This window comes from Nothoprocta perdicaria, unplaced genomic scaffold, assembly GCF_003342845.1.
Source record: "Nothoprocta perdicaria isolate Ctin4 unplaced genomic scaffold, notPer1 scaffold_1, whole genome shotgun sequence".
Taxonomy (NCBI): Eukaryota; Metazoa; Chordata; class Aves; order Tinamiformes; family Tinamidae; genus Nothoprocta; species Nothoprocta perdicaria.
In genome coordinates, this window is record NW_020454093.1 from 13375355 (window position 1) to 13398622 (window position 23268).

Here is a 23268-nt window from a genome sequence, read left to right on the forward strand (position 1 = left end):
ACAAAACAACACAAGTCTATGACAACTGATTATATGCCACACATAACCACAGGTCTAATCACTCTAAAAAGGACTAATTTTGCAAAGTCAGTATGAAGTCACCTCTATTTCCCTGCAGAGACCACTAAGGTCACTGGACTCCAAATAGGCACAGAAGTCAAACAGGGCCAGGCGTCTTGCAAAACGGGACGCAGCAACAAAATGATTKTTACAAAACACAACTGGGAATAACAATGTTCAGGATGCTGCTGGCCCACATGAGCCAAGATCAATTTGCTGCATTTCAAGCCAAAGCAAAGCATAAGTAGAACACAGAGTTAAAAGATATTTTTCCCCAATCTTTTGGCTGCTTTCAAACATATGATACAAAGAACATCTGTCTCAAATCCAGAAATTCTTTTCTGTTCACTGTATAGACATCAGAGAAAACATGTTAACAGTAAAGCTTGTGCAATAGTAGAGTAGCAGTGGATTGTCCAGATTAAACTCGATGARCTGCTTTCTGTGCATACATAATGGCCAAGAATGCCTCTAACTTGACAACTTGTCCCACGCTGTGCTCAGAACACCCCAGGTGTCTGAGAGCAGTTTGCTGAACTCCCTGGCTAACACAGCCAGCTTGAGAGGCCCATGACATTAATAAAAGAAACTACTGGCAAGTGCATGAAGCCATGGCTCTACTCAGCACATTCACACTGAACACAGGCAACTGTGGCCTGTTTAAAAGGTGTGGGATGGACTCGGACCTTCACCACTGCACTCTACAACACAGGCAAAACAGACTTGACACAGGTTCAGATCCTTAACATTGAGCACATACCTTTGCTGGACCGGGACTTTCATTCTTTAGGTGTTCCTCTCTCCTTGAAAAAAAAAAAAATAAAGAAAATACTTCAGAACAACTTTAACAGGACAAATCTTAATTGAAGAAAAACAGCAGCTGATCTAGAAGACTCCTCAAAAGCAAAATTAGAGTACGTAGAAAATTAAGAGTGGAAAAATTACACAGAAGTGCCCAAAATAAAAGTTCGCTGTGTTCTTGTACTTAAGTTGTGAACAATGGCTCTTAACTTGCAAGATTTTCACTAAAACGTGTGAAAAATTCTTGAGAACAATTGGTTGCATGTGCTTAAAAATGAGATAACTACAAATGTGCCAAATTCAATCCATAAAAACTGACTTTTTTTTACAATTATTTACTGAATCCCCATTCTTTTGGGAATATTTATTTTCACAGAATAAAAGGAGGACCAGAGGATCTTGTGCACCTCAGCTCTGTAGCTATGGCAGGATGCCCCTTTCATTTCTGCTGACACACCTCCAACTCCTCAACAGATGCTTGTTAAGCAGTTTTAGGCAAGTGTCAAGACCTCCCCAATGATGTCCTTCTCTAAAACTCTGATAAATGCTGCATTTTGGTTCTATGGGCAAGTCATAGGGAGAGTGTTTATCTTACTCTTGGAAGAAACAGAAGAAAAATGTTTGGAAATCAGGTTTCCTGGCTCCTGTACAGAGTCTCACAAAATCTCTCAAAAAAATAGTCACAACCATTTCTATCTTTTAATAATTCTTTCAGGTATTTTCCAAATCCCTTCTCTCTTTAGGCCCGGTAGTCCCAGTGCTCCTGTCTCTTCCACATTACCTGCTCTAGCTTTTCTCCGACCTCAGCCTCAATTCATTTATTACTCCACCATTAGGCTTCCACTCATGTGCATGTTTTCCTTGCATAATGTTTTCAGTGAAATCTGTTTCTCAGCCTCCATAAGCAGCTGCCAGGGTTAAAATGCATTTGCTGTCAAGAATGAGCAGCCAGTTTAGCCTAGCAGTGGAGGTTTTCTCCTTTCTGCTGCTTTTTTCCTCACTATTATCAGCAGTTGCCCTGTCTTCCACACTAAATAAATCCTCTGCAAGTGAGGATCTACACGGCAGTTCTCCCTTTAATAGATGCCAGACTGAATCATTCCTTTCAGTTTAGCCACTGCTGTACAATAAACCTTGTACATGAAATCCTCTACCAATAGCAATATGGAAAATACAATTTTCCTTTCCACACTTCAGCCCTTAGATCAGGGAGGTATATATATATATAGTATAGAGAGAGACTTTTTGTCTGTCAGGGCCTGTTGTCCCTGTGAGGAGACACCAAAACCAAGAGGGACCCTGCTGAATTAGGCTGCACCTTCTCACTCCCATATATCCTGCTAACCTGCAGATTCAAGTGTCTGCAGAAGACTGGGAAAGCTACTGAATTTGCATGAATTTAAGAAACTAAGAATTCAAGAAAGCAGCCATAACTTCTGTCTCTGAAGACAGCAAGACAGCAAGCAAGGTAGCAAGCAGACAACAGCAACAACAGAGCACTGTGAGAGGACTAAGGCACAACATAACAGGAGAGACAGAAAACTGGGTATTTTCCATCTGGAAAAGAGAAGACAAAGGTCATTATTGATCTCTTCAGGGAACTGAGCAGCACAGATGCACATGCACTGGATGTCAGGCAATGGAAACAACTCATAAAAAGGGAAATTCCACTTAAAGGTATTAAAAAATTCCATGAGCAGTCTCAAAACCAGGGACAGATCACTTAAAAAGGTTGCAGCATCTCCATCCTTATACACAGTCAAAACCCTACTGAGAAATCCTGAGCAACCTGACGGAAGCGACCCTGCGCTGAATAGTTATTTGGACAAGATTTCTTCCAGAGGCCCCACAATATTTTGTAAGGCTGTAATATTTAAAACAAGTAGTTTGCCCATTAGAGGTCAGTATTGTGCAAGCACATAGAAATGACTGCAAATTAAAATACATGCAGAATCATATAGCGTTATGTGAATTAGTGTTTTCTGATGTCTGACAACTATTGAGATCCACCCTTTCCCAGGTAGCAGGTACTGAGCTTGAGGTAAACAAGGACAGACTGAGGTAAGCAGAGTGGGAAGTCTTGCAAAAACAGACAGAAAGCATCTCCTTCTGGGCAGGAGGAACATACATTCTTAATTGTGGGTTCACAATATAGGGTTTATGCACAATCCCTAAATAAATTGATTTAGTCAAATGGACATTTTCCAGCAGACTAAGAACACACCCACAAGAGTCTGTTTTTCTGCGGTGTTTTGCAGAGACATGGATGAACACAATTCTTACTTAACTATCAACTTTTTGGGGGGTTGCAGGCTTTGTGACCAATCTACTATCACTTACCTAAGGCTAAGGAATTAGAATACATCGGTGGACAAAATAAACCTTTTAAAAAGCCTAAGGAATTGTATCATAAGGTAGAATATCTTCTTAGGATCACAGGAGAAAAAAGTCTTATGTAAATATCACACAGAAATCCTTAGCAAAATATTTGCTGAAACATTCATATTAAATTGGACTTTCATTTTTAAACTTCATCTTTGATTAGAACTCCAAGATATTCCTGAAGTTATTTTGTGTTTTGAACTGTAGGAGCATTTTTTTTCCTCCTCTCTGGTGTTGGTATTTAGGTCACATGATTATCACTATTATTTCCGATGGGAACTTTACTAAACTTAAAGAAAGAAATTTAAGCTAAACTTTAAATATATCAGTCACTAGAAATTTCAATAAATGAGATTATTGCATGCAAGCAAACCTTAAGTTTGACCAGTTCTGTGCCTGGACAGACGGTCCACAAAGAAAAGTATCAAAGTACCAAAGGATCATTTGAGAGACCTTGAGTCAGGATGTTGGCTGGGAGGTAAGAAAAGAATAAGAAGGTTCTGCACATGGTGTGGCACAGAAATTATACTTTTTGACAGCTTTATTGGTTTTAAGCAGTCTGGGTAACCAACCTGACTGCTTAAACAGGTGTATTCCTACCTTCCATCTTCTCTGCTGCAGCTCTGGATGAAGGACTAGACACTCAGTCATCCCTCTTCATGTCCTCATTCAGTGTCTTTCTGTATTTTTGACAACTGCTTCATCCTGCGACTTCAACTATTAAAGTGATCTAGATTGAAAAGTGTCCTACCTCCAGTGCCACAATCCCTTTTTCTTTCCTCTCTGGAATTTTTAATCTGCATCTTTTCAGTGACATAGTTTATCGAACAATCTTTAGCTTCTATGGCAGAATACGGTGAGGAAAGGAACTTTTTACTCCATTTTTGCCCTAGAAGCCAGTCTCTGAAAATGCACCCTTTCAAACTACAGTGAAGAACAGCATAGGCCTTTACCCAGGATTCTAGCTTTTTGAGGAAATAACTTGTGTGGTATCCTATGTACCACATCACACTGTGAAAGTGCAACTTTCTGAGAAACTACCAGTCAAGGTGACTTAACAGTGTAGACAGCATAGACTCACTTGTTTCAATTGTGAATTTTCCACTGGTGTGGTTAAACTGTTGACTTACAGCAGTTTTAGAACTTGTACATAGCATGAGTAACAAACAGATGAATGATGATTTGTATGTAGAGAGGGTCTGTAGCAGGAAAGAATGAACAATTGCAACCTGCAAAGCCTGCACAGGGGATTCTTTTCTCCATTTGTACGGTGGCATTATCCTCTTTCCCTCTGTCATATATTTTCCTTTCCACAAGGCAGACCCTGATCTTCGGTCCTCATCCTCCTACTTCACACCTTGTATTACATACCAGTTAGGATACCAGTCCATTTCCTACCTTCCTACAGCCTATTTTAGCCCACAAACAGGCATCCTAACTGCATCCTGTCACAATGTCTTATTTCACACTGCTTTGGCCTTGATCCTGATTTTCCAGCCCACACTCAGGGTCTCTGCAGTGACTGAGCTCATGGGAGGAGCTGGCAGGCAGCTGGTAGGCAAGTTGCACAGTTCAGCAAGTCAGAGTTGATAAGCTGGTTGGTGATAGCAGCCTGCTTGAAGGCTCCCTTCACCCCTTTGCTAAACACACTATTTTCCTGGGTGGAAGTACTTTATCTGCAAAACTGAGTCACAGCAACATCCCATTTTGAAGTCATCCCCATACTGCAAATAGTACACAACACTTTTCAGGAACTGCTTCACACGGGTTCATATCACTTATGAACTTGGAGAACAAAAAACCCTATAGAGAAGTCATGAAAGAATCTTGAAGGACAAAAGTCTGAAAGACATCCTTCCATCTCTGGCCTTCATGAGTTTGCTGGGTGTATTATCAACAAAATTTTTCAAGAATCTTCTCAAAGCAAAGAACAAGAAGTTGAAAAAGTTTGAAGATAGACAAAAATATCTCATGCTGGATTTACTGTAACTGAGTTGTGAAACACTACTAGGATTAGTTCCTGCTGTGTGCAGCTCTTATCTGTTGACAAGTATGCGGCATTATGTGATTAAGGATATAATAGAAACCTTTGAATATACTCCTTACAGGAAAGCACTACATTAGTGCCAAAAAAAGAAATATGACAGAATGATATCAGAGATTACTGTCTCAATCACGGTGTTTGGTGAACTCTACAAAGCAGCTCCTTCCTGGAGAGGATCCTATCCTGGAAAGGATCAGGTTTTCCTACTTATGCAGCTCTTCAGTGAATCACAAGACTTGGATGAGAAAGGAAGCATATTCTCTTAAACACAGATAAAAAGCACAGTCTTTGGCTGTTAGTGGATGAAAACACAGAGTTAAAATATATTGAGAAGGCATCATTGCAACACACGGAAGTTTCTACTACATAATCTTAATTTGCACTGAGTTTTTGATCTGTTGTTCCCCTGCATGTTTTAGTACATAAAAATACACATATAATACAGCATATGGGGAAATTAAAGTATTAAAATCTGAGACCATGAGGAGACTCCAAAATCATTGATACCTACATTTGTATTAATTATCACAAAAGCATCACAGAAGGGTAGAGACAGAATGATGAAAGATTACTGACAACTCAAGACATACTTTGCAGCATATACTTCCTTGAGAGCACCTGAAGTATAGAACGATGACAGCTCCACTTCATTAAAACATATTTTAGTCTTAATGTCATCTGAGATTGCTCAATTTAATCAAAATCTGCTATGGAATATGTGGGAGGCGTTTTGTTTATTTTTAAACAGTTTTAAAGAAAAGGCAACCAGCCCACTTCTGATATGACTTGGGCATTAACCTACACATGCAAGTTTCATTTTTTCCACATTTCACTTTTTAATTCAACACTAAGGAAATGCCAGAACACCTCTTGCTGAGACAACACAAGAAAATATTAACAAAGCCCAAAGTGTTCAGACCCCAAAATCTTTTCAGCAGAAGCTTAAGGAGATTTGCAGATACGGGAACCCTCTGCTACCTAGACCCCACATAAAAACCAGCAGCAGCTTTCAGTGCTGTGCAATCAGGTGAAGTGGTGCAGAGAGCAAGCATAAAACCTTGCCAGGAATTGGAATGCCATCTTTTCCTCTCTTTTAAAAGGAAATAAGGGGCTGTGCTTTGCATCTCAACAYTAAAAGCACTCAAGGCTTGAAGGGTGGCAGGGGTTTAACATGCAACAGGGTGGGAAAGGAGGGTGCAATATCCAAGTGCAAAAGCATGGGGAGACCAGGACTTCCCCCACAGAGTTTGGGCAACTGCTAGCAAGGAATTTGCATGCCCTCACACATTTGTTTTTTTTTTCCCAGGCARAGGGAGAAGACCTTTAGGGGAAAGGGAAGTCAGGGGTTTTTGCAAGTGCTGTCTGTTCCTCTTGCTTTTCCACTTCTTCCTCCTGCTACCAGCTGCTGGGGGGACGCCACAGGGGAAGCAAGGCCAGCAGACAACCCTCTTCCCTGACCATTTTCACAAAAATACAGGGCAAAGGCAATTAATAACCTTCCTTAAGGAGGCCRATTCATCCCTCACCATCTCCCCTTCTCCCAGCAGGCTTCCTCTCTTCCCCCCAGTCACAACCCCATGGCTGGCACAGYACCTGCTAAAGGGCTGGCAGCACTTCAGGCCCTCTCACCCTGCTAAGCCCCAAGCTCCCTGAGGAGCCACAGCAGGAGGGAAGGCCCAAGCTGCTAGATCTCATCCACCCACASAAGCTGCCACTGCCCAACCCCCTCAGTCCTCCTCCTTACTCCCTCTCACCCCACTTGCCACCATCTTCCCTTTACTTCCTTCCCTAGCTTAGCCCTCCCTCACCATGATGGCTGGTGCTGCAGCAGAGCCTCCCCACAACTCTCCATAAGCAAAYACCAGTAGGGCCTTTGGCTGCCGCCCTTATATGCTCATCACCTGCAGCTGCTCATCACCTGCAGCCAGTCTCACTAGATGGTTTAATTAAGCTGCACCTGGCAGCAGCCCTTAGCAGGGTGCAGGCAGGGAGGGTTGTTTCTGGCTTGTAKTTTGTGCTATGGCTGACGGTGTGGGTTTGTTGAGATACATTAATATCTCTTTCACTGAGTATGTTAGGGCTGCTGAGTGTCAGGATGAACACAACACTTCCAGGAGAATTTTTTGGTGTCTGCAGGCGAGATCACAAAGGCCTGGTTTTCCTGCTCAGTTCCCGTAGACTGTTTCTGCTGTCTCGCTTCTTTCATTTCCTGATGCACTTCTGCCACGATTCCTGAGCACCAGAGTATGGGAATCAGCAAAACTGCAGCGTTTTGGGTGCAAGAAAGGTGTGATGTAAAGCTGTTTGGTCTGGGCGTGAGCCTGGGGATGAGCAGGGAAGAGGCCGGGTCAGCTGCGAGGAGCCCCGAAGGATGTTGCGGCTGCACCATGTGTGTAGGGAAGGGCCTGGGCTCCTCCACAGGAGCTGGAGAGGACAGCTATGAGGGCTGATATCCAAATCCAAGTTTTGCAGCCTGAGGTGCCTTTCCTAAGGCTTGGGACAGCAGTTTACTTTGGTAGTGGAGTTGCAAAAAAGCACACTTCTGGTGTTTCTTTTCTTGTTAATTTTTATTTATTTATTCATGTGTGAGACTCTGGTCTGTACTGTAGGTGCCTATTGTCATCATTAGGCTTGTTTGCTGTATGGGCTATGCTTTGTAAGGAGTGATTTCTAACATTTCATACATCCCAGCAGAAAATCAGAGAGTTAACATTTTATACACCTGGAGAGCACTGAATTCTCCTTAGGGACAGAAACGTGGCCTTCACCAAGCATAGTTGGGGTGGGGAGACTCTCTTCATTTTCTTCCTTCTTTTTCTGAATTTGCAAGTTTTGTCTTCATCTAGTAAAAGAAGTCTGAGTGTCTGAAGCATATATAAATATATATAAAAATATAGTAATAATTTTGAACARCTGTAAGATTTTAAAGGTTGAATTATGACATTTTAAAATTGAACTGAYATTGAATTGAGGAGTTTTCAGGGGATCTTGTGTGTCACCTGTTCACAAAAAATAACTAGAAAGCAGTTCAGAAGAAGAGTAAAATGATGTGCATAGCCCAGTTGTAGCTATGTATGTGACTGCATGTGGATAGAGGAGGATTCTGTTAATTTGCCTGTGACTGCATTAAACTTGTCAGAAGCACAAGCAGCACTTCAAAATGGCAGCCTAATGGGAATGCAACAGCACATTTTTCAGGAAATCTATGCCTGTCTGCAGACAYAAAGATAACATAGGCTGTTCTTACAGGAAATGTTCATTTTCATAGTGGCCTGTAATAATTGCAGGCAGCAGCTCATGCCAGTATTCAGGAATATCAAATTTCTACTGAAATTCAGGTATTTTCCAAAATGATTTTGTGCTTCTGGGAGTGCCTATCTTAGAAGTGACGTAGATGGCATCTTTTCACTGAATTGCTGTCTTCAAGGAGTTGTGCAGCAGCTTTGCACAGGTAAGCTAACTCTTTCTCCTTGTCCTTTGAAAAGATGGCAATGCTTGAAATGTTATAACCCTGAGTGGAATAAAACCAGATAGACTATAGTTTGTTGAGTGTAAATATAAACAAATGGCTTATCAATTAAAAAATTCTCTCTGCTCCTACTCCACCACTAGGAGGCAAAAGTAGTATGGAAGTGAGAAGAGGAAGGGACAAGAGGAGAAGCTTGAGAGAAAAAGTGCACTAAAATAGATTTCCTGTTGCTTGAGGACTCCATATATTTGCATTACACACAGCAATACTTTTCCAATATAGAAAGGAGACTGCTAAACTTGCTTTAATGCACCTGCTCAATGGTACTCTCTTTAATGTATTTTAAGTATTACCCACCCCATCCAGTCATTTCTGTATTTTTCCCCTCCGCCCATTCTTATTGATCACTAACTCTATTGTGCTCTTTTGCCTGTTATGAGATCGTTTAGTAGAGCAGGTTAGGGAAATGTATCAGTTTAAATATAACATGCAAAGAAAAGAGTTGTTTTGTTTTTTTTTAAAGCTCTATCATTTCACTCCTGCAGTTTATGCCGCCTCATTGTGTGATGAAACACAGCTGTGGAGGTAACATGAGCATAACCGTATTCTTCAGTTGGGATTGAATTTCAAAGCCGAAGATGTTCAGATGGGGCTACGTGGCATCTCAAACTGAGCACAGGTGGATGTCAGTCCATGCAAGATCCCCTTAAAAAAAATGGAATAGCACTTTCTGCAGTGTATGTTAGGCTGTTTCCCCCCTTTTTTCTTTTCTTTGTTTCTGGACAGTATTAATTCTGAAACAGTTACTTCTCCTCAAGGTATAAAACCTAAGGCTGCAGTAATAAATATTGCAAATGGGGATGCTAGCCAGCCCTTGTTATACTGGGACTTATGTGCCTTTTTGATCTATGCAGAGAATGACATCATTATATACAAGAAGGCATTATCGTTGTTAATATGTTGCGCTGAAATGCATGATCTTGTGGGGTTGGTTTGCTTATCTGTGAAGCATTCAGAAAACGGCTATGGGCTTGCAGGTCTTATCCTAGGAATATTAATTCCATCAGATTCTTTATTCCTCTTAAAATTAGCCAATTTTCTAAATTACTCACTAACATCTTCTACAGAAGTAAGGGGGTGGGGGGCWGAGAGGATCTGGGAAGTTGTACCTACAAGTTCCTGCTTAGCAGGGTGGACTAGGTGATCTCTAGAGGTCCCTTCCAACCTCAACCATTCTGTGATATGATAGACAGTACAAATGGGTAGCTTCCAAAGCAGCTTCATGGTCTAAACTGTTATTTCCATGGTCTATGTTTGAGATTCATATTCTCCTTAAAATTCTACCAATGATGGGTATATTTATATCTGTTCCCTGGATGAAAGAGAAGCCAAGGGCTGTCTAGCATTAAGAGGTGCAGGGAGTAGCTGTTTCTTTGATCCTTGCATGATCTGTGTAGCGTTGGTACTGTGCAAACCTTTGCAGCAGTGTTTGGCAGTGCAAAATGAGTGTATTGTTTTAGCTAGCACTGTAAAACAGTCRTGGAAACTGCCAACTAAAAGAGCAACAGTCAAAAAGTATAATTTTTTTGCTTAACACTAATGAAGAAGCACTTATTAATTTATTTCCACAGAAAATACATTTTTAAAAATGAAATACAGTGTATAGCAAAAAAAAAAAWTTGTGCAGAACTGAATTTACTTCACTGAAAAGAAACAACTTTGTGTAACAAGTAGTTGAAACACAGTTACCATTGGCAAGAAAAAATATGAAAGAGCTTTTTTAAATTAAAATGTGAGTCATCCAACACGCTAATCTTCTAATCTAAGGTAGAAGTTTGAGAAAATGAAGTTGGAAATATCAAGCACTTTCAGTGTTTTATTTTGACATGTAAGAACTTTTCAAAAAGAAAAAAAAAAGCTAAACAAGTTTTCTAAAAGGAGAAAAAGTGATAAACAATGAGGAAGGCTCAAATGACCTTGRTGAGGCTCAGAAGTGCAAAACTGCCTCTGCACCATCATCCCTGTGCAGAGCTCCAGCAGCCTCAGTGAGCTGCGTTTAGTAGTGGGTTCCGCCTTTGTGGTTTGGATTTATCTTCAGCTCAAATGCAGGTTTAAAGCTCCTTGTAGAACTTATTTTTCAACATTGATTTACCTATCCTGTATCATCCTTAAAATCTTTGATTTGTATAATGTACTTGGAGGCAARAATATGTTAGAAATGTACAATCATAATTAAAAAAAAACCTCTATAAAGCAAAAACTTTTTTCAAAAAATTTGGTCAACAAAATTCTTTTTGATCCTAATAGCAATCGCAGGAGCAAACAAAGGAGTTAGATGATATTTTTAGTTGATGAGTGTGTATGCACGTTTTGATTCTTGGCAATAGCAGAGAAATAGAGGACCCAGGAGGTCTCCTCCTGTCTTTATGCTTGGAGATGCTGGACCACCAGTATTTCACAAGCCCTTATTCTGTCAAGATCCAAGTTTGCATTGGTGCAAGCAGCTCAGTGAGTTTCCAAGACTCTCCGATATGGGGCAAACATGTAAATGGAGCTCAATTTGCTTTTAGGTATGACGTGGTGAATATTGCTGATGGTAGCAGCACAGCAGCCTGGACACATTTTAGTTCCCTTTTCTCCCACCACTTCTTGCCTAATATCCTGAGCAGGGCAGTTTTCTTTACTGATCGCTGTAATAAAACCCACAAGCGGCCTTCTGATGCAAACCCTTGCTGAGAAACAGAGCTCTCAGCAAACAGATCAGGCTGTTGATGTGGGAAACTACTGGATTGGTTCATTGAGGGAGTCGTCTTTTTCTGCCTTTATCGAAATATTGGAGAGCTTTGAGGAATACAGGTAAATTTTTGCATATCTTTGTCTTAGAAAATACAAAATTCCGGGAAAAGCTATAATCATTCTAAGGTATTACACAGAACCTCATATCTGTGGAAGCATTAATTGTAGAGCTTTCTTGTAATTAGCTGTAGATGATAACATGGCAAAGCAAAGTTGGCTCATTGCATATGAAAGTATAACAGAAATAGTGTCACCAGTAACAACTTCCAGTGTTTCCTTTTCTATTACTTGTGGGTGGGGTATTTCTTACTCTGGATTGAGAGACCAACTTAAGTATGTGTATGTAATGCGTCATGGAAGATATTTTTCTTTCCAGTTAATAGTCAGAATGATACTCAATGATTAAAAAACGCACAAAATTTCCTTTAAATTCATGTAGGAGCTTGAATTTCCAGAAATAATGGTAGAAACTGTTGAGTGGCAGGAACTCAAACTTTCTTGCTTCAGAAGWCAGATATTAGATTATCTTTACTTGAATAATAGTTGAATAACTAGMGGAAAATGAAAGGGGTTCCTAAGGCAATCACTGTACATGGTGTACGTGTGAGCAGGGTTCTGTGTGTAGAGACATCTGTCTGCTTCATTCCTTAACACACTTGCTAGGAATTTTACCGTAGTCTGAAATCTSTTGATTAGTGTATGAAAAAAAATATTAAAAGCCCAAACATTAAATATTATGAAACTGGGTGGTTGTGCTAAGCCAACTTTGAATATATATAGTATATTTTTAACTATATATGTAGTTTAAATACATAAAGTACATATAAGAAAATTATTTTTTCAGAAGAGGTATTAGTTAATCAGTTTGAACCGGATAGAAAGTCTTGGTCAAAAATGGAAGCTCCCAGGCTTCAGCTGTTGAAGGATGTGCTGCCATTTGTAGCTCTTTTTTTCTGTTTCTTGACTTAGGAAAGTTCTAGAAGATGGAAGGAAAGTGAGAGTTTGAGTTGAAGTTATCATTTGGTAGGATGGGGAGATGACCGTGCATGGATAGGTGCTTTGGTCTGGTGCATTGACCGTGACAGCAATCTGGGATCAGGYCGGGATGTCATCTGACTGTCCTGGTCTCAATCTGGCCTGGAGAAGATGAACTATGATGTCCATGAACCATGTTGCTGCARTGTGAGGTAGTTGGTCTTAGGGTAAAAGATGGGAAAAAAACATCAGTGACAGGAGAGGGAAAGCAGAGCTGTGAAGGACTGTGCAAAGGGAAAGCTTGAAGAGCAATCGGGCAGGAGCACCAACTGCTACCTTGCCTGATTTTGCCAGCTGCATACACTCACAAATACGCTTGTTTTATCTTACTGGAGATATGTTTAGATGTGTTTATAGACATTCTCTTCTCCATCCCTTATGTCTGCCTTTTTAAAAATCCCAGAGAGCAGAGGATGGAATAACCTCTTTCTTCATTATTTAGTATCTGTTGAGGGCTCATTTCTCTTGCATATCAACTGTTGTATCAGCAAGTCTATTGTTTGGGCAGATTTTGTCTTTCTGTCCTCTCTTCATTCTCCTTCTGCCTACACTGGTAAGTAGAGGGTATTGCAGCGTTTGAGCTCCGCTTTGCACATGCTGAAAGGGCGCTCAGAGGGAGTTGTCTTTAACCAGTGATTATAAGTGGACTAAAGGGGGAGAAGAGCAACTTGGAAATTATTTATCTCTTCTGGAAACAAAGAAAAAAAAAGTGTTGCCTAATAATAATTCTGAAGTCTCTCTGGAAAAGAAAAACAGTCAAGCAATGTTTATCATGAATTCAAAAAGGCATCAGTATCTTCTGCAGGCAGCTGAACTCCCTTAAATCCATTAATGTCAGCAGAATCAAAATAAGGCCCCTGTGTTGCAAAATAATTCTCATATCTCTATTTTTTATAACTTTCAATTGTAGTTTTCCTTGACTTTCCTTTACAGTTCCTTATTTATCTTGTTCCCGGCTTAGAGTCGGTTCCTTCGGTGGCTACCAGCTGCTGTGGATCTTTTTCTGTCACAGAATGCATGAGCATTCACGCTGTACTCTTGAAAAGTACAGCTTGTAAATCTTTCTTTCATTAGTTTCCAGCAATCTCATCAAGATCTRTTTTCTTTACAAGATTCAGAGATTTTTAAAAGGACCGTGTAGACCCCATCCCTTGGGAATATAAAGGAAAAAGTTTACAGGTGAGAAGGAAAAGATTTTTTTTTCTCCTTTATAAATTGGGTCTTCATGTGTTTTTGCACAACTGTATGTTTCTTGTACAGTCAGCAGTTACTCATCTTTCATTTGCTTAAGCTTTTTTTCTCTGCTTAAAAATTCCCTTAAAAAATGTCTGCCTGCTGTTCCTTTGATTGATGCAGTGTTTCTGTTTGTTTTAAGGAGATGAGATGTGTGTGAAGTTGGTGTTAAATAATCTTTTTTACAAGATTATTTGTAATTTATAAGACAGAAAAGTAAATAATGAGAGTGTATTTATGATTTTTCTGTATTTATCTCTCTCTAATTGGGCTGAAATATTCATAGTAGCTTTGGTAGCTTTATTTCTTGTGTTCTCTTTACACTGCTTCTATGCAAAAATGTGCACCTATGCTGAAAACAGAGAACTGCAATTSTTTGCACTGAAGTTTAGTAAGATCTAGTGCTGCAAGAATTTTGTACAGTTATATCCAGGTATCTGCGTGGGGTCTTGTTAAAGGCCTTGGGAGKCTGAGAAGGGGCTGTGTGGACAAATCCTCTATCTGAATTTATGGCTCAAGAAACAAAACCTGGGTATTATTCTATATTTGAGCAAAGACATTTGAGTAATGCAGGCATCTCCTCTCCAAGCAGACGTTGTGCACTTTGTGGGCTGCCGAAGTATTTTGCTTTGAGTTTCCCAATAGATGCAAACAGGAAGTTCAGAAAATAACCCGACTGGTTATTGCATGAGGTGGTGGGAAGGGTTGACTTGATCTAACTTCATAACCTTTTCAGGTTCCCATTTCAGCAACTACAGCCTCGGGTTTGTGCCRATGGAATGGGTAACAGCAATCCCTTCTGGGTGGGAAAGAAACAACGTTGTGGGGACTATTCAAYGAGCAGAGCCAGGAATACAAGTGCTCTTTTTCCCAATTTCCTATTTCTCTCTCTGGCCCATCAGGTTGTGCATTAGAATCCAGAATATGATTCCTGACATAAACAAGCATAATAAAAAATGAATTGATGACCCGCATCAAAGAGAAACAGAGATTTCACAGATTTTCCTGCCTTCTTCTTAGATTGTTTTATTTGCTGTTAACTCTGAATGCTGTTAACTCTGAAATGAGAGCAGCTGCATCATTAACTGCAAGCCTTGCACATCCCCACGAGCTTTTCTTTTTCCTTCTGAAAGAACTTGTACATTTTCCTGCCTTTGGGAAAGGCCATTTGCACTATTGGGGAGGGGGAAAACATTAAAAGAAATACATTAACTACATAGGCCTTAGAGAAAGTAAATTTTTCTTAAATTTTTCTTTAATTTCTGCTGAAGCAAGCATCAAAACAATCCATTTATTTTTATAACTTATGAAATAAATGTCTGAATTGATTAAGCAGTTGAGCAGACTGACATTTACAAGCCCTGAAGACTTTTAAGCATTTCYGATGACTTAGATTTTGCTACAAATTTTTTTTTTTTAATTATGCCTTAGCAGAGTTGAGAGAGATCAGAGCTAGAAAGTTGTTGTTTTTCTTTTTTTCATTTTTGGTATTGCAGTTAGCTTAACTTTCTGGTTAGGTGGATAAAAGCAGTGCCTTTTGAAGTGTTATGTGGGAAATCTTGAAAGATTTATGATACATATATGTATCTCTGCTGTGTGTGTGTGTGTGTGTGTGTGTGTGTGTGTGTGTGCACCAAGCAGCAGTAGAGAGCTGAAAGCTGATAATCGCTAGAGCAAATGTGTGTTTCTTTCCTTTACTACATTGGCAAAAGAGATAATAATTTGGTGGTCCCGATTGAGATTTCATGCATATCAATCAAGCACTTCAGGTTGCCTTTATTATAAGACTTCTGGTGGAACTAAATTAATAGCAAATTAGAAAAAAAAATAGAAAAAAAAAGAGGATCATAAAAGTCGTAGGTAAAATAAAACTACTCCTACATGACAGTTCATATAATGTGGTAAGGCAGAAGAGCTAACAACCCCAGTTCAAAAGCCCATGTGAATGAAATTAAAATTGGTACATGACTGAACGTGCACTGACTTCATGTCCTGCACTACCAAGTAAAGACACAGTTCTTCTTGTCTCCTAAAATTTTTGTTCTTTATTTCTGGTGCTTTGCACTGATAGTCCTTTGCTTTTAAACAAGGGATTCAAAGCTCTTTCTAGTCGTATTCCCCCTGCTCTACACTTTTTTTAATCCAGTATCTTTACAATATCTGGGTTTATTGATCATCTTCTTCCTATTTTACCCCATATATTTTCATTTTCTGTCTACCCAAGCACTATTTTCAAGTCCAGAATGGAGAAAAGAAATGGGACAAACAAGGGGGAAATGGGGAAGAGCAAGGAAGAAAAATCCTGTGAAGGGAAAGAAAACTGAGCCCCTCTCCCAAACCAGAAAACTTTCTGTTTCACCCTGAGACTTTCAGTTCTCCAGTTCTCTCAGGGCTGGCGGAAATAACAGTAGTCTGCTGCCTAATCCAGGTTTCAACCCAGTCCATGCTTATCACGGCAGGAGACTCCTGTTTTTKAGAGATATCTAATTTTTTTTATATTTTATGTACACTTTAAATATATATAAATACATATTAAAAATATAATACATAAAAATATATAAACTATGCTTTATATAAATCTATTTTTAATGTATTTAGTAGATGTTGGTTTCCAATTCCTCAAATAAACAGAAATTGTAGTATGCACAAGAGGAGCTGAATGAGCCCCCTGTAAAAGCTGAAAGCTTGCCCAGCCCCAGCAAGTGTCTAACAAAATAGTGAGCTGCTTTAGCCCTACAGGAAGATGTGCTGCAGTATCTCCCCAGCCAATCAGTAGTACTGCGAGCCTCAGCCCAGGAAACCCTTTAAAGTACAGTAGTATGTGTGAACACTGCAACGGAGGCTTTCTCATTGCTGCTTTCTTTTTTTCCCCCTTCTCTATGATTGCAGGATGGCAAGGCAGATGTGAAAGCACTCATGGCAAAATTTAATGCAGGTAACAGCCCCGCAGAGGACGTTTCTGGAAACAGCCGGCCCTTCAAAGTCCCAGGACAACCTGTCCACTCGGGATTACAGGCAAGGAAAGCGGCACTTGAGAAATTTGCGAGTCAAGGAAATGCAGCATCTCCTTCAGGACCCAGTGCCTTTCACAAGCCTGTTCACTCTAAGCCTCCTCTGGGCGTCAAGCCTCCTGCTGATGATAAAACAGAAAAGGATCCTAAACCCCCATATTTGAAACCAGTGGCACAAAGGTTTGGGGTTCAGCTTCAGGCAGTTAGCAGAGAAAATGACGGAAAAGCTGGATGCCCTAAGACCCCCACCAAACCCAGTGACTTGCCAAAAGAAGAGCCTAAGCCTCTCTATCCGAAACCTCCAGGGAACAAGTTCCTTCCTCCTCAAGAGAAAGAAAAAAAGCCTTGGGGATCCAAACCAAATTCAAATTTTGCATCACAAGAAAATGAGCCAGCAGTATTTTCCAAAGTGGCTGGAGTTAAGGAAAGGTTCACTGCCGCAACGCAAGAGAATGAGACGAAGCCTCCTTTCTCTAAACCACCTCTGGCGCAGAAACCTTCTGTAAACCATGAAGTCTCYCATAATGAAGACACTTCTAATAGAAATGCTTTTCTGCATAAAGGACCATCAGGCCCAAGACCAAAAATAAACTCATTTAGAGCAGCAAAGGAAGCAGACAAAGATAGTAACAACGCTGCAGAAGCTGCCGGCGCTCACAGTCATTCTTTCAATATGTCTCTGAAACCTACTGGCAATTGGACCAGCTCATCTCAAGTCACCCCCCAAAATGTGGAGGAGAAGCCTGAAGAAAAGGGAGTGAGTGCTGTCAAGAATATCTTCCTCAACAAAATCAGCCAGGAAGAATCTGGTTCTTCTCCCTCCAAGTTCCTTAAGACAAACCCAGCGTATGCTGCAGGCCGATTACCGGAGGGATCGCAAGAAAAAGAGAAGAGAGACAAGAACTTGGCTGCCCCGAAGCGGAAGGCTTTGCCCCCACTGTTCACCCTGGGCCAGCCCCCACAGAAGCCCAACAGACCCCCAAATGTGGACCTGGAAAAGTTCAGGAAGAACAGCACAAAAGACAGTAAGTCTTCTCTGTTGTTGTTTTCTTGGGATTTTTTTTTTTTTTTAACTCACTTAGAACTGCTCATTTAAGGTGAAATCCTCTCATCTATCCAGACACATGATCTGTATGTCAGACAAATTGCCTTTAAAGCTGTAACCTCTGCTTGGGTCTCTTCTGCACAGGAAACAATCTAAAATCATATTCTCCCTCCTTCTGTGATTTAGTTGTATAATGATTTCTACCTTTGGTTTGTTTTTTATTGAAAAGTAATTAGATACGACTAACTTATCAAGAAGCTATAACAACCTAGGTCAAGCAGTTTGAGTATTTCTCTTGACAGACACTGAAGTTCTGACTTCCTTTAAATGAGATGTTGCTCTTCAACATCCTATTCTCAAAAGTCACTTCCTGGGCAGCACAGCTTGATGGCTATCTAAATGATATACTACAACTTGTAGCAAACACAYTTGGGTTTTTTTTGATTTTTTTTTTTGTTTGTTTTGCTTTTGACAATGATTAACCACAATAYGAACCTATAAAACGCTACATTTTAAAATGTCTAGAAAGCTGAACACTACCTAAAGCTACAGAATCAAATGTTGCCCAGGCTCCACATGGAGCTGCTTGAGTTTAAAAATCAAATCTCAATCCAGATTCTATAAACAGCTTGTGCACTTAGTGTCTCTGTGAGATTTTCAGGACTTCAGCAGCTTGTAGCAGCTGAGACTCTGCCTCTCTATTTCTATGAGGAARAAAACCTCTGAGCTTTCTCATGGTTGGGATCCAGGCACGAACGCTAAGGCTTGTGACTGAGTTTATGTAAAACTGTGTCTATGTGAGGTGAAATGAGAGATTCTTTAACACACTTGAAATATATGAGAGTATCTGTTTTCGTGTACAAAATCTCCTTAGAGTAACACCCATTTCTGTGAACAAAAGAAATTGCTGCAGCTCCGCTCCTTCAAAGAGCTCTGCTTCAAAACATACYTCTCACCACATAAGATCAGTTGCAACAAATATATAACTTGTTTCTGGGGCTCTCAAGAAGATGCCACTGAAAATCAGAGTCCATAATTTAAAAACGTAATTTCTTAAAGTTAGAACCAGAAATTTTGTGTCACCCTGTAAAAGGCAAGATCCGTTTTTCAAAGGTTCTCGATGTCCTTCACTTTCCTATCAACCACACGCATGTAMAATTTTGGGCTAAGGACTCCGCTTTCCCTGCCAAGTATCTTAAGAATTCTTTGGCAGTTTTAATATCAGCTCTCTGCATCTCTAATTGGAATGGATGATTTCAGAGGCCAGGCTTCTATCACAAGCTTTGTGGTAGCCAAAAGGGACTTTCTCTTTTTTTTTTTTTTTCCCTTAACATATTAGGCCCTAGAACAATGGTTAGATAAGAAACKCTGCAGAGGAAAGCTGTTCTTGATCTGAGTGCATCTTGAGAAACAAAGACAAAAAATATTGTTTTGTTTGTAAGGAATTGCTCTCATGAGATATTTTATCTAAAATAGAATATGTTCGATTCTCACATTATTTTTAACTCATGTTAACAATCATTATGTTCTGCAATAAATTTTGCCAGGTGATATATACAGGGAAATAATTTCTGACAATGAAGGATGTTTCACACTACCTTCTGTGATGTACTTTAAGAATCGCTCTTAGTTTAGTTGAACAGGTCAAACTTGGACTTTTAAATTTTTAGTATAGTCAGTGGATGAGAGAGAGGGCCAATGATGTGATTCAGGCTGAATAAGTTAGATGGAGCTGATAACAGATGCCTTGAAAAACCCCTAATTCATAGGCAACAAATACATTGTTTTATATGATTTTTTTTTCCTTGTGCTTTGCTTATTTAGAATGTAACGTTGCAAGGGTTTCTGTAGTTTTCAGTACCCTAGTGGATGGCCTTCTGGAGAAAGAAGACACTAAAGGACTTATGGCCAAATAAAAAGGTTCTGAATTGAGTCTCTCTCAAGACAAAATGCCACACTTAGAGTATGCATGCAACTCTATACTGTTATTTACTACTTAAAAATGTAGTACTTAATGTAAAAATTTACTGCTTAAATGTAAAACTTAAAACGAATCACTCTACATTTATGGAAATGTTCTCACAAATTTGCGACCAGGGCCAACTSCTCATTGTGCATCTCGTTAAAGAGCTGTGTTGATTTGCAGCAGTTTAAGCAGCTGCCCCTTCTATTCGGTGGGACTGGCATCCTGCCAGTACCCAGGACAATCTGAAAACGGACAGAAAGAATTTTCAGCAAACGATACCAGAGACTGTGAAAAGTAGCCCCAGAGATTAAACAAAAACAATAAGTACTTTGCTAGCTGGAATGTAGAGAAGCTCTGATCAAGGCTGAAAAACACCCTGGACTGTTATTAATTGCAAAAAGCTGATGCTTGGATTATTTTTTTAAATAAGAGCTTATTTCTTCTGCTTATTTTCCCATGCAGCTTCTGTTACAATGTACCTTTCATCCTATTTTCTTTAAAACTGAGGGATAGATATATGTATTCTAGACACCAAAAATGCAGACARAGGTGGTTGTGTAAATAAAGTTGTAGAAATAATTCCTGAATGGAAAAGGAGGCCAGGAAGGAGAGTCTCAACTGGGCACYGACCAGCTTGCATGCAGGAGTCACTCTGCAAAGGGCTGCAGAGCTGCGAGCAGGTTGCAGACCTCAGGTCTGCATGAGGAGAATGGATGGGGCAGCCGTCTTCACCTCCTTCTCTTCTGGTCAGGACAAGATTGCAAGGTTTAGAGACCATTTTGATTTGGGGCTGTTCTTATTGGCCCTGAGCTTTTAGGCTTTATCATAAAATCTACGTGGTGGCCTTGATGTTGTGTTTGGATTCGATTAAAGGAGATCGTTTATGTGGCCAGAATTCTATACATAACAACTTTGGTGGAGAAACCAAGTTTTCTAAAACAAATCCTGAACAGACCAAGTTTAAAGTTGACAAAGTGTTCATCACTGTTGAAACTGTCTTAAAACTGTCGTTTCAAGAATCAAAGCCAATTCAGGAAGATGCCACCCCCACAGCACAAGATCTTTCTGCTCATTACTTTGTCCTCACAAACAGTAGCTTGTCACAGTTGCTTTATTTTCTGCTGTGATTTAGGTCCTGTGTAACCAGAAGAGCAAGCAATGGAAATGGCTTTCTCATCCAGTAAGGTTTTTTGAGAAYTGGACTATTTTTGCCAATCTCTGCTAGGATAAAAGTTAGGCTTTCTGGTGTCCCTTGCGGGACAAAAGYTCTGTATGGGGCAATTGTGTTAAGGCACATACTGGGGATACAGAAAACCTTTTACCTATTTACACTGGGAGTTTAGGCTTGGCTTTCTCAGAAGTACCAGCTCAGGCCTTTTTTGATTATTATCTTTTCTCATTGAAGTTGCTTACTGAGATTTCATAATCTTATATTCACTGATCATAGAATAACTTTGTTCCCTGGAGGATGCAGTACCCACCTCAGATCCAGCATTTTATTCATGTGTGGGAGAAGCATTTAAACTGCCCATCGCTCCTGCAGGAATACTAAGAGTTGCTGTTTTGGTGTTGGTCTTGCTTTAGAGAAGAAACTTTCATCTGGACCCGAGAACTCTTTTTTGATAAAACTTTTGAAGATACAAGTAGATATCTGAGAAGTTTCTGATTCGTTCATTCCACTGAAGATAGGATTTTTTTTTTTTTTTTTAAGCTTATTTGGTTCAGTGAATACATGAGACGCTGGATGGGTAAATTCCAGAATGTAGTTGCATCAGCTCAGGGTTTGGGACACACATACTTTCTAGATTCAGAAAATAATCAACTGACAGTTGATGCAAGCACATGGAAGAACAAACAGGGCTTTGTAGAATGAAGGAGAGAAGCAAAGACCTGTGGTTGGCAGCTTTCTAAGCGAGGCTGTAGTCTTGCCTTCAGAGGGGAGCTGCACCTGGGTTGCCTTCAGATGGGCTCTCACACGCGTTCAGCTGAAGGTTCAAAGTCCCTGCTGTGCCAGATGCCTTGCTCTGCCTYGGAAGGAGCCACACTGGGGGTTCGGCTAAGAGGAGAGTTTTAACTGCAGTTGGAGAAAATCAGGGCAATTGTACTGAATCAGTGAGAAAAGATTAGATTAAAAAAGATTAAAGAACTCTCCCAATTTGGATTGTGGTGGTGTATGTAGTCACTGCTGGGGATCTGTTGTGCAATATATTACGTGCTTGCATAGTGATACCTCTCTGAGCTGTGTAAATGGGTAAAATGGAGAAAAAGCAGCAAAGAAAATGCGAARTGTGAATTGCCGTTGTTATTAAGATATTACCATAGTCTGTTGGCGAAGCGGTTATCAGTTAACATATTCCTGACTATGGTGAATGTCTTAACTGTCTGTGCAAACCCCATTAGAGCCAGCCAATTACTGCTACTACTTGTGGCAAGATTAAATAACAGACTCCAAAATTAAAAAGAATATATATTTTAATCACAGGATGTCACTGCTGTTTATGCAGCGTTCTTTTTAAACAAAGGAAATACTGTGTTGTCAAAATATCTTAAAAGTTGTTTCTGAATGTTTTCATGCATAGAAGCACCAATTTACAGTTATCTTTACAAGTATGCCTTATTGTGAGCACTAAGCTAGTGGTCAGGTGTTTTAATAAAATGTTTACGACTCATTTCCAGTATTCTTTACCRGAATGTAGTTGTTCTTGTGTGCATATTAGTGCAGAAGGAGGCTTGAAAAGGTCACTGTGGGTTTCATTTATTTACTTCAGTGCTAGATTCAATAAAGTTACCCAACAGCTCAGTCCTAAGGTTTAAGGCAATAGAAAGAATGACAGCCCAAGACAGATCATCTGTTTCTAACACAGACAAAACTAAAACTAGTCGATGATATTAAGCAATACAGCTCAGGGTGGGGTAATAGTAGAATATATGATGGCTGTTTGTGTGTATGAACTACAGCATGTCATAAAAACTTGTGCAGCTTAAGGAAGTATTTGGGCAGATTTTTTTAAATTTTTTTAAATGACAATCGAGTGTGGCATAATTTTGATTGACTTGCTAAATTTGATTGCTCAAATGTGAAGCTTTGGCTTCCAAACTATACCAAAAAAGACATTGTGGAGATTTGAAGAATAAGATATTCAAGTCCTTTTGCCTGTTTTTTTAATTAGATTTCATGATGTTAATGTCTATTACTCTTGGTCCACCATTGATTTATCTGGAAACTATGGATGTGAGGTTAAATTTATTATAATGTAGATCTATCAAGAATTTAACTGGATCTGTTGACAGCAACTAAGACTTTGGAGTAGTAGTTGTACATAACTTATAGTGAAAAGCAAAGGAGGAGCTCTTGGGTTTTCTTCTAGGGATTTTGCTCTCCACTGAATGCAAGAGATCCCGAAATATTCTTTTACAGCAGCTCTG

General features: G+C 39.8%; 1 protein-coding gene across 4 annotated transcripts in view; it reads left to right on the forward strand.

Annotated features, from left to right (window-relative positions):
- Positions 1-23268, forward strand: part of FYB1 (FYN binding protein 1) — a 64007-nt gene that overhangs the window by 4286 nt on the left and 36453 nt on the right. The window contains exons 1-3 of one of the 4 annotated variants that reach the window (XM_026037841.1): positions 8023-8069; positions 8626-8738; positions 16710-17856. In XM_026037841.1, the coding sequence (XP_025893626.1) occupies positions 16737-17856 (1120 nt within the window). In that variant the 5' untranslated portion in view covers positions 8023-8069; positions 8626-8738; positions 16710-16736. Of the gene's footprint in view, positions 1-8022; positions 8070-8625; positions 8739-11511; positions 11613-13519; positions 13767-16709; positions 17857-23268 lie in introns of those variants that run through there. The other 3 variants (XM_026037833.1, XM_026037827.1, XM_026037820.1) reach the window with 3 other exon arrangements.